General features: G+C 38.5%; 1 protein-coding gene across 1 annotated transcript in view; it reads left to right on the top strand.

The window, feature by feature from the left end:
- MROH1 (maestro heat like repeat family member 1) overlaps window positions 1–12,020 on the top strand; it is an 87,245-nt gene that overhangs the window by 26,312 nt on the left and 48,913 nt on the right. Inside the window, exons 10-15 of the mRNA XM_083861517.1 lie at window positions 1,101–1,374; window positions 3,115–3,228; window positions 5,027–5,100; window positions 9,197–9,444; window positions 9,719–9,743; window positions 11,228–11,338. Of these exons, the coding sequence (XP_083717643.1) occupies window positions 1,101–1,374; window positions 3,115–3,228; window positions 5,027–5,100; window positions 9,197–9,444; window positions 9,719–9,743; window positions 11,228–11,338 (846 nt within the window). The remainder of the gene's footprint in view (window positions 1–1,100; window positions 1,375–3,114; window positions 3,229–5,026; window positions 5,101–9,196; window positions 9,445–9,718; window positions 9,744–11,227; window positions 11,339–12,020) is intronic.

The following is a 12,020-nucleotide window of genomic DNA, read 5'->3' on the forward strand; positions in this document are numbered from 1 at the left end:
GATTTTTCCCCAATTTCCTCTAAATTTTCCTGGATTTTCTTCTGATTTTTCTCAGATTTTTTCCTCATTTTTTTCTGATTTTTTTCTGGATCTTTCCAAGATTTTTTTGAGGATTTTCCCAGGATTTTTCCCAGATTTTCTCTGGATTTTTTCTGGGATTTTTTTTTTTTATTTTTGTGGATTTTTATCTGATTTTTTCCTGGAATTTTCTAGGATTTTTCCACAATTTTCCTCTGATTTTTCCAGGATTTTCCCTGGGGTTTTGTTTGATTTTTCTGGGATTTTTCCAGGATTTTTCCGGGATTTTTCCAGGATTTTCTCCTAATTTTTTCTAGATTTTCCCCAGGTTTTTTCCTGGATTTTATTCTGATTTTTCCAGGATTTTTCCAGATTTTTTCCAGGGTTTTTTCTAAATTTTCTCTGATTTTTCTTTGATTTTTCCCCAATTTCCTCTAAATTTTCCTGGATTTTCTTCTGATTTTTCTCAGATTTTTCCCTCATTTTTTTCTGATTTTTTTCTGGATCTTTCCAAGATTTTTTTTGAGGATTTTCCCAGGATTTTTCCCAGATTTTCTCTGGATTTTTCTGGGATTTTTCTTTGATTTTTGTGGATTTTTATCTGATTTTTTTTCTGGATTTCCCCAGGATTTTTGAGGAGTTTTTCCAGGATATCTCTGGGATTATTCCCATTTTCCCAGAATTTTTCCAGGATTCTCCACTGATTGTTCCTGGGTTTTTTTCCTGAATTGTTTTCCCTGATTTTTTTCCAGATTTTTTCCTGATGTTTCCAGGATTATTCCAAGACTTTTCCAGGATTTTTCCTGGATTTTTCTTGCATTTTTCCATCATTTTTCCCATATTTTTCCCATACTTTCCTGTATTTTTCCAGTATTTTTCCTATGATTTTCTTGTCTTTTTTCCAGGATTATTCCAGGATTTTTCTTAGATTTATTTTGAGTTTTTTCCTGGATTTTTCCCAGATTTTTCAGGATTATTTCCAGATTTTTCTTGGATTTTTTTCTGCATTTTCCCCTCATTTTTATAGGATTTTTTCCATATTTTTCCCCAACTTTTCCCTTTTTTTTTCCCCATGATTTTTCCTGGAATTTTTCTTGTTCTTTTCACAGGTTTTTCCCAAATTTTTCATTATTATTTCCAGCATTTTTTTGATTTATCCTTCATTAATCCTGGATTTTTTTCTCGGATTTTTCACTAATTTTTCCTGGATTTTTCCAGGATTTTCTCCAATATTTTTCCCATATTTTTCCATGATATTTTTCCCATTTTCCCCCCAGATTTGTGTTCCTGCTGATGCCAATGTCCCCACGAGCGCCAAGAACCACACGGAGCTGCTGCGCTGCTTCTCCGTCCTGGGTGAGAAAAATCTCCAGAATTCCCAAAATTCCCCAGGATTTTCCTCACCCTATGGAGCTGGGAAACCCCCAAGAATCCCAATTTCCCCAATTTTCTCCCTTTTTTCCCCAATTTTCTCCCTTTTTTCCCCAATTTTCTCCCTTTTCCCCCCATTTTTTTCCATTTTTTCCCCCTTTTTCCCATTTCCCCCCATATTTTTCCATATTTCTCCCCATTTCCATACTTTATCCCCATTTTTTCCCCAGTTCTTCTCCAATTTTTCCTGCAATTTTTCCCTCACTTTTCCCCCATTTTTCCCTTAATTCCTCACCTTTTAATCCCCAATATTTTCCTCCTTATTTTTTCCATATTTTTCCACATTTCCCTTATTTCTCCCCAAAATTTCCCCCTTTTTTCCCTATTTTTCCCCTCTTCTTCCCCAACTTTTCCTTCAAAAATTTCCCCACTTTTCCCCTCAATATTTTCCCCTTTTTCCTCCCAATTTTTCCCCTTTTTCCTCCCAATTTTTCTCACATTTCCCCCATTTTTCCCCCCATTTTCCCCCCCATTTCCCCCCCATTTTCCCCCCATTTTTCCCCCCCCATTTTCCCCCCATTTTTCCCCCCCCATTTTTCCCCCCCCATTTTCCCCCCATTTTTCCCCCCCATTTTTCCCCCCATTTTTTCCCCCCATTTTCCCCCCCATTTTCCCCCCATTTTTCCCCCCCATTTTTCCCCCCCCATTTTTCCCCCATTTTTCCCCCCCATTTTCCCCCCATTTTTCCCCCCCCATTTTCCCCCCATTTTTCCCCCCCCATTTTTCCCCCCCATTTTTCCCCCCCATTTTTCCCCCCCATTTTTCCCCCCCCATTTTCCCCCCCATTTTCCCCCCATTTTTCCCCCCCCATTTTTCCCCCCCATTTTTCCCCCCCATTTTTCCCCCCCCATTTTCCCCCCCATTTTCCCCCCATTTTTCCCCCCCCATTTTTCCCCCCCATTTTTCCCCCCCATTTTTCCCCCCCATTTTTCCCCCCCATTTCCCCCCCATTTTTCCCCCCCATTTTCCCCCCATTTTTCCCCCCCCATTTTCCCCCCCATTTTCCCCCCATTTTTCCCCCCCATTTTCCCCCCCATTTTTCCCCCCCCATTTTCCCCCCCCATTTTTCCCCCCCATTTTCCCCCCCATTTTCCCCCCCATTTTCCCCCCATTTTTCCCCCCCATTTTCCCCCCCATTTTTCCCCCCCCATTTTCCCCCCCCATTTTTCCCCCCCCATTTTCCCCCCATTTTTCCCCCCCCATTTTTCCCCCCCATTTTTCCCCCCCATTTTTCCCCCCATTTTTCCCCCCCCATTTTCCCCCCCATTTTTCCCCCCCATTTTTTCCCCCCCATTTTTTCCCCCCATTTTCCCCCCCATTTTTCTCCCCCATTTTTCCCCCCCATTTTCCCCCCCATTTTTCCCCCCATTTTTCCCCATTTTCCCCCCCCATTTTCCCCCCCCATTTTCCCCCCCCATTTTCCCCCCCCATTTTCCCCCCCATTTTCCCCCCCATTTTCCCCAATTTCTCCCCCTTTTAATCCCCACTTTTCTCCCCAAATTTCCCCAATTTTCCTCCCGTATTTTCCCCGCACAGAATTTACATTTACACGGAATTTTGGTAATTCCAATCCTCGGGGTTTTTTTTCCAATACTTAACATTCCACGTTTATTTTTTTTTAATTATTTTTTATTTTTTTTTTCTCCGACATTCCCAAATTTCCAGCCTGTTCCTTCCCTGACCGAGTCCTGATTTTCCTGCTCCCAAAATTCGAGAGCAGTTCCGAACGCACCCGCGTGGGGGCGCTGCTGGTGCTCAGGCACATCATCAACAGCGCCCGTGAGTATTCACTATTTTATTTTAATTTTTATGGAATTTTATGGGATTTATTGGGAGTTTTTAGGGGGATTTTGTAGGATATATTTGGTATTTGGGGGGGGAATTTTATTTTAATTTTTATGGAATTTTCATGGGATTTATTGGGGATTTTTAGGGAGATTTTTATAGGGATTATTGGGGATTTTATGGGAATGCTATCAGATTTTTTTGGGATTTATTTGAGATTTTTTTGAGATTTTTTTTTGAGATTTTTTTTGAGATTTTTTTTTGAGATTTTTTGAGATTTTTTTTGAGATTTTTTTTGAGATTTTTTTTTAATTTTTAGTGGATTTTGTGGGATTTCTTAGGGATTTTATGGGATTTATTATGCATTTTTATCTGAATTTGATGAGAATTTTTTGGAATTTGGTGGGGATTCTTAGGGGAGTTGGGGGTTTTTTTTATGGGATTTATTGGGGATTTTTGGGGGGATATTTATAGGGATTATTGGGGGTTTTGGGGGGATTTTATGGGAATTCTATCAGATTTTTTTGGGATTTATTTGGGATTTTTTTTGAGATTTTTTTTGAGAATTTTTTTGAGATTTTTTTTGAGATTTTTTTTGAGATTTTTATCTAATTTTTAGGGGATTTTGTGGGATTTCTTAGGGATTTTATAGGATTTTTTTATTATGCATTTTTATCTGAATTTGATGAGAATTTTTTGGAATTTGGTGGGGATTCTTAGGGGAGTTGGGTTTTTTTATGGGATTTATTGGGGATTTTTAGGGGGATATTTATAGGGATTATTGGGCATTTTATGGGAATTCTATCAGATTTTTTTGAGATTTATTTGAGATTTTTTTGGGATTTATTTGAGATTTTTTTGAGATTTTTTTGAGATTTTTTTTGAGATTTTTTTGAGATTTTTTTTGAGATTTTTTTTTCAATTTTTAGTGGATTTTGTGGGCTTTCTTAGGGATTTTATGGGATTTATTATGCATTTTTATCTGAATTTGATGAGAATTTTTTGGAATTTGGTGGGGATTCTTAGAGGAGTTGGGTTTTTTTATGGGATTTATTGGGGATTTATTTTAGGCTTTTATGGGAATTTCTTGGTATTTATTTGGAATTTTTGGAGGTTTTTTTTTTTTATTTTTATGTTTTTATTTTTTTATGTATTGCGGATCGTAGGAGAATTTTATGGCATTTATTAGGGTCTTTTTTTTGGGATTTATTTGGGAATTTTATGAGAATTCTGTGGGATATTTTTGGGATTTATTTGAGAACTTTATAGGATTTTGGGGAGATTTTTTTTTTTGTATTTTTTAAGAGGATTTTATGGGATTTTTTTATTTTTACAGGAATTTTATGGTATTTATTGCCGGTTTTATGGGAATTTTATGGGGGTTTTTATGGGGATTTTCTGGGATTTATTTGGGATATTTTTTTAATTTTTTGGGAATTTTTGAGAGATTTTTTGTGGATTTTTGGGGGATTTTTGGGGGATTTTTTTTTTTAATTTTCAGAGGAGATTTCATGGGGAAATATTTAAGGGAAATTTCCTGGGGAGGATTTTTAGGGAATTTCCAGGTGGGATTTTTTTAGGAAATTTCCCTGAAAAAAAAAAAAAAAACAACAGACATTTGAGGAAATTTAATTAATTTTTTTTTAATTCATTTGAATTTTAAGGGATTTTTTGGGGGGAATTTATTTGAATATTAAGGGATTTAAAAAAAATTTTAAGGAATTACAGTGGAGAAAAAAAGTGATTTTTCAGGAATTCCATCCCAAATTTTGATTTTTTTTTTTTTTTTCAGCTTCCCAGATGGATGTCAAGAAACTCTCCATTGTCTCTTCCATGAAACTCCCATTGCAGGACAGCAGCAACAAGGTATTCCCAGATTTCTCACAATTCTGGAACGGAAAAATTCCCAAAAATCTGGGCAATTCCCAAAAAATCCCAATTCCAGCTGCCATCCCAAATCTCTAGGGGGGTATTTTATTTTAGTCCCATTTTTGTTCATTTTATTATCTTTTTTTTTTTTTTTTTTTTGTGAGAATTTTTATAGGGTTTTTATGGGAATTTTATGGGATTTATTGGGAGTTTTATGGAATTTAGTGGCGCCTTTATGGGGATTTTATGGGAGTTTTATGGGATTTATTAGGGATTTTAATAGGATTTATTGGGGGTTTGATGGGGATTTTATGGGACTTCTTTGGGGTTTTAATGGGGATTTTATGGGAATTATTTGGGGTTTTAATGGGGATTTTATGGGAATTATTTGGGGTTTTAATGGGGATTTTATGGGAGTTATTTGGGGTTTAAATGGGGATTTTATGGGAATTATTTGGGGTTTTAATGGGGATTTTATGGGAATTATTTGGGGTTTTAATGGGGATTTTATGGGAATTATTTGGGGTTTTAATGGGGATTTTATGGGAGTTATTTGGGGTTTTAATGGGGATTTTATGGGAGTTATTTGGGGTTTAAATGGGGATTTTATGGGAATTATTTGGGGTTTTAATGGGGATTTTATGGGAATTATTTGGGGTTTTAATGGGGATTTTATGGGAATTATTTGGGGTTTTAATGGGGATTTAATGGGAATTTTAATGAGGTTTTAATGGCAATTTTAATGGGAATTTATGGGGATTTTATGAGACTTATTGGGGGGTTTTATAGGAATTTTAGGAGATTTTTATGGGAACTTTATAGGATTTATTGGGGGATTTTTTTGGGAATTCTTAAGGAGATTTTTAGGAGTTTCCTCCCATTTTTTCACTTTTTTTTTTTCCCCTGGAATTCCCATTTTTTCACCTTTTTTCCCATTTTGCCCCATTTTTTCACGCTTTCCCCCCATTTTTTCACCATTTTTCCTTTTTTTTTGCCATTTTTTCCTGGAATTCCCAATTTCTGTGCCAAGAATTCCCGTTTTCTTCCTGGAATTCCTGCTTGGCACCATTTTTTCTGGTTTTTTTTCCACCATTTCCTCCATTTTCCCACCGTTTTTTCCCCAGAATTCTCTTTTTTCCCGGAATTCTCATTTTTCACTATTTTTCACCATTGTTTTCCCCCCAATTTTTCTACTTTTCTTTCCTCAAAATTCCCTTTTTTTCCCCTCATTTCCCCCCCCTCCCATTTTTCCATTATTTTTTCTTCAAAATTCCCATTTTTTTCTCCAAATTCCCATTTTCCCCCATTTTATTCCTGTTTAATTCCCCATTTTCCAAAAAAAATTCCCATTTTTCATCATTTTTCCTGCTTCTTTCCCCATTTTCCCCTGTTTTTCCCTGATTTCCCCCATTTTCCTGTTTTTTCTCATTTATTCACTGATTTTCCCCATTTTCTCCCTGATATTTTCTCATTTTCCCCCATTTTTCACTGTTTTTTCTCATTTTTTTCACTGTTTTCTCCCATTTTTCCCCAATTTCCCTCCCAAAATTCCCATTTTTCCCTGTTTTCTGATCTTCGTTCCTTAGTCCCATTTTCCCTCATTTTCCCCCGTCTTTTCCACCATTTTTCCACCATTTTTTCCCCCAGAATTCCCATTTTTCATCATTTTTCCCCACTTTTCCCTTGTTTTACCCCTTTTTTTGCTGCTTTTTCTCATTTTTACTCCATTTTTTCCCCAAAATTCCCATTTTTCCACCCAAAATTCCCATTTTTCCCCATGTAAAACGTGCCTCGATGCAGCTGAGTCCCATTTTTCCCATTTTCCCTCATTTTTCCCCATTTTCTCCCCTTTTTTCCCCCCCAGAATTCCCATTTTTGCCCACAATTTTTTTTTTGCCAGAATTCCCATTTTAAATCTTTTTTTCTCACTTTGTCCTTCATTTCCCTCCATTTTCCCCTTATTTTTCCCTCCATTTTCCCCTTATTTTCCCCTCCATTTTCCCTCCATTTTTTCCTCCATTTTCCCCTTATTTTTCTCTCCATTTTCCCCTTATTTTTCTCTCCATTTTCCCTTTATTTTTCCCTCCATTTTCCCCTTATTTTCCCCTCCATTTTCCCCTTATTTTTCTCTCCATTTTCCCCTTATTTTTCTCTCCATTTTCCCCTTATTTTTCCCTCCATTTTCCCCTTAATTTTTCCTCCATTTTCCCCTTATTTTTCCCCAATTTTTCCCCTTATTTTTCCCCAGTTTTTCCCCCTATTTTTTCCTCCTTTTTCCCCTTATTTTTCCCTCCATTTCCCCCCTATTTTCCCCTCCATTTCCCCCTTATTTTTCCCTCCATTTTCCCCTTATTTTTCCCTCCATTTCCCCCTTATTTTTCCCTCCATTTCCCCCTTATTTTTCAACAACTTTTCCCCATTTTCCACCATTTTTCCCTATTTTGCCACTGTTTTCCTTCATTTTTCCACCATTTCCCCCCGTTTTTCCACCGTTTTCCGTATTCTCCACCATTTCCCCCCATTTTTTCCACTATTTTCCCCCATTTTTTCACTATTTTTCACTGCTTTTCCACGGTTGTTCCCCATTTTCCCACTGTTTTTCTCATTTTTCCACCGTTTTCCTCCATGTTTTCCCCCCCCCAGAATTCCCATTTTTGCCCACAATTCTTTTTTTTTTTTTTTTTTCCAGAATTCCCATTTTAAATCTTTTTTTCTCACTTTCTCCCTCATTTCCCTCCATTTTTCCCTCCATTTTCCCCTTATTTTTCCCTCCATTTTCCCTTTATTTTTCCACGATTTTCCCCATTTTCCACCATTTTTCCCTATTTTGCCACTGTTTTCCTTCGTTTTTCCACCATTTCCCCCCGTTTCTCCACCGTTTTCCCTATTTTCCACCAGAATTCCCATTTTAAATCTTTTTTTCTCACTTTCTCCCTTCATTTCCCTCCATTTTCCCCTTATTTTTCCCTCCATTTTTCCCTTATTTTTCCACTATTTTTCCCTCCATTTTCCCCTTATTTTTCCCTCCATTTTCCCCCTTATTTTTCCCCAATTTTTCCCCCTATTTTTTCCTCCTTTTTCCCCTTATTTTTCCCCTTATTTTTCCACTATTTCCCCTCCATTTTCCCCTTATTTTTCCCTCCATTTTTCCCTCCATTTTCCCCTTATTTTTCCCTCCATTTTCCCCTTATTTTTCCACAATTTTCCCCCATTTTTCCCTATTTTCCCACTGTTTTCCTTCGTTTTTCCACCATTTTCCCTCCATTTTGCCCTTATTTTTCCACAATTTTTCCCCATTTTCCACCATTTTTCCCTCCATTTTCCCCTTATTTTTCCCTCCATTTCCCCCTTATTTTTCCCTCCATTTTCCCCTTATTTTTCAACAACTTTTCCCCATTTTCCACCATTTTTCCCTATTTTGCCACTGTTTTCCTTCGTTTTTCCACCATTTCCCCCCATTTTCCCACCGTTTTCCGTATTTTCCACCATTTCCCCCATTTTTTCCACCATTTTCCCCCGTTTTTTCACTATTTTTCCCTGTTTTTCCACAGTTGTTCCCCATTTTCCCACTGTTTTTCCTCATTTTTCCACCGTTTTCCTCCATGTTTTCACCCCCCCAGAATTCCCATTTTTGCCCACAATTCTTTTTTTTTTTTTTTTTTGGCCCAAATTCCCATTTTAAATCTTTTTTTCTCACTTTCTCCCTCATTTCCCTCCATTTCCCCTTATTTTTCCCTCCATTTTTCCCTCCATTTTTCCCTCCATTTTTCCCCTTATTTTTCCCTCCATTTTCCCCTTATTTTTCCCTCCATTTCCCCCTTATTTTTCAACAACTTTTCCCCATTTTCCACCATTTTCCCTATTTTGCCACTGTTTTCCTTCATTTTTCCACCGTTTTTCCTATTTTCCACCATTTCCCCCCATTTTTTCCACCGTTTCCCCCCATTTTTTCACTATTTTTCACCGCTTTTCCACGGTTATTCCCTATTTTTCCTCATTTTTCCACCGTTCTCCCCCATTTTTCCACCATTTCTCACCATTTTTTCCCCCATTTTTCCCTCCAAATTGTCATTTTTGCCCCATTTCTGTGCAGGTGAAGCGCGCCCTGGTGCAGCTGATCAGTGCCATGGCTCACCACGGTTACCTGGAGCAGCCGGGGGGGGAAGCGCTGCTGGAATTCCTGGTCCGTCAGTGCGCCCTGCCCGCAGACCCGGTGAGAATTCCCAAAGTTTTCCCACCCTTTGCCCAAATTCTCCCATCTTTTTCCCCACTCCTTTTCCCAGTTTTCCCTCAATTTTCTCTCTGTCGTGGTTTGAAAGGAAAACGAGTGAGAGTCTCCAAGTCAGAGATATAATTTAATAAGAAAAAAAGGTAAAAAGGTAAAAATAAAATAAAATAAATGCAATAACACAAAGGATCACTGACAGAGTCAGAATACAGCCTGAGCAGGATGGTGGGAGCAGTCCAGGTGAGGTGCTGCTTTTCCCAATTTTTTTCTTCATTTCCCATTTTCTTCCTCCTTTTCCCAATTTTTTTCTCCATTTCCCAGTTTTCCCCCCCTCCTATTCCCAATCTTCCCCCTCCTTTTCCCATTAATTTTCCCAATTTTTCCCAGTTTTCTCCATCTTTTTCCCAATTTTGCTCTTCCTCTTCCAGATTTTCTTGAACTTCCTCATCCTTTTTCCGATTTTCCCATATTTCCCACTTTTCTTCCTCCTTTTCCCAAATTTCCTCAATTTTCCCAATTTCTCCCTCCTTTTCCCAACTTTTTTTCCCCAATTTTCCCCCATCTTTTCACTAATCCTCCTCCTTCTCCCAATTTTCCCCCATTTTCCAAATTTTTTTCCTCCTTCTCCCAATTTTCCTGCTCCTTTTCCAAATTTCCCCATCGTTTTCCCACTCATTTCCCCTTTTTTTTCCCTCCTTTTCCCAATTCTCCCCAATTTTCCAATTTTTTCTCCCACTTTTCCTCTGCCTTTTCCCCTCCCTATTATCCCATTTTCCACCTCTTTTCATCCCTTTTTTCTTCCCATAATTTCCCTTTTTATTTTCCCCCTTCCTCATCCCAGACTTTTATCAGATTTTCCTACATTTCTCCCATTTCTCCCTCTCCTTTTCCTCCCTCTTTTCCCTCCTTTTTTCCCCCCTTTCCTCCCAGATTTTTTCATTTTTCCCCTCCCATTCCCTCCTTCTCCTCCCAGATTTTTCCCACATTTTTCCCATATTTCCCTCCTTTTCTCTCTTTCTTTTTCCCCCTTTCTTTCCCCCTTTCTTTCCCCCCTTTTTCCCCCCTTTTTTCCCCCTTTTTTCCCCCTTTTTTCCCTTTTTTCCCCCTTCCCCCCCCTTTTTTCCCCCCTTTTTTCCCCCTTTCTTTCCCCCCCTTTTTCCCCCCTTTTTTCCTCCCCTTTTCCCCCCCCTTTTTTCCCCCCCTTTTTTCCCCCCTTTTCCCCCTTTTTTTTCCCCCTTTTTTCCCCCCCTTTTTTCCCCCCCTTTTTTCCCCCCTTTTCCCCCTTTTTTTCCCCCCTTTTTCCCCCCTTTTTTCCCCCCTTTTTTCCCCCCTTTTTTTCCTCCTTTTTCCCCTTTTTTTTCCCCCTTTTTTCCCCCCTTTTTTCCCCCTTTTTTTCCCCCTTTTTCCCCCCCTTTTCCCCCCTTTTTCCCCCCTTTTTTCCCCCCCCCTTTCCCCCTTTTTTCCCCCCTTTCCTCCCCCTTTTCCTCCCTTTTTCCCCCCCCTTTTTTTCCCCCCTTTTCCCCCCTTTTTTCCCCCCTTTTTTTCCCCCTTTTTCCCCCTTTTTTCCCCGCTTTTTTTCCCCCTTTTTTTCCCTCTTTTTTCCCCCCCTTTTCCCCCCCTTTTTTCCCCCCCTTTTTTTCCCCCCTTTTCCCCCCTTTTTTCCCCCCTTTTCCCCCCTTTTTTTCCCCCTTTTTCCCCCCTTTTTTCCCCCCCTTTTTTCCCCCTTTTTTTCCCCCCTTTTTCCCCCCTTTTTTCCCCCCTTTTTTCCCCCCTTTTTTCCCCTTTTTTCCCCCCTTTTTTCCCCCTTTTCCCCCCTTTTTTCCCCCTTTTCCCCTCCTTCCCACAGGTTTGTTTTTTTTTCAGGAATTTCCATCTCTTTGTTTTTTTTCCTCTCAGCGCCCCAGAATTCCGGATGAAAATCCCGAGGATCCCACGAGCGACAACGTGCGGAGCATCAGCGTCAGCACCCTCCTGCTGCTCAGCACCACCGTGGACAGGATGAGCCACGTGCGTTTTTCCTGCAAAAATATCCCCCCAAAAAAATGAAAATCTGCAAATTCCCTCTCCCCCCCCAAAAAAAAAAAATTCCCAATTTTGAGAGATTTCAACCCAAAAATTCTCAATCCCCAAAGATTTTGTCCCCAAAATTCAGAATCCCAAATGAATTTCAACCCAAAATTCCCAATCCTGAGGGATTTAATTCCCAAAATTCCCAATCCCCAAAGATTTTGTTCCCCAAATTCCCAATCCCCTTTTTTCCCCATATTCCCGTTTTTTCCCATTTTTCCCATTTTTCCTTTTTTTTCATTTTTTTCCGCTTTTTTTCCTTTTTTTTCTCCTCGTTTTCCCCAGTTTTTTCTCCTTTTTTTTTCTCCTTTTTTTTTTTTCTCCTTTTTTTTCTCCTTTTTTTTTCTCCTTTTTTTTCTCCTTTTTTTTTTCTTTTTTTTTTTCTCCTTTTTTTTCTTCTCTTTTTTCCCTCCTTTTTTTTCTTCTCTTTTTTTCCCTCCTTTTTTTTTTCTCCTTTTTTTTCTCCTTTTTTTTTCTCCTTTTTTTTCTCCTCTTTTTTTTCTCCTTTTTTTTTCTCCTTTTTTTTTCTCCTTTTTTTTTTCTCCTTTTTTTTTCCTTTTTTTTCTCCTTTTTTTCTCCTTTTTTTTTCTCCTTTTTTTTCTCCTTTTTTTTTCTCCTTTTT

Source organism: Zosterops lateralis (assembly GCF_965231275.1).
Source record: "Zosterops lateralis genome assembly, chromosome: 1".
Lineage (NCBI taxonomy): Eukaryota > Metazoa > Chordata > Aves > Passeriformes > Zosteropidae > Zosterops > Zosterops lateralis.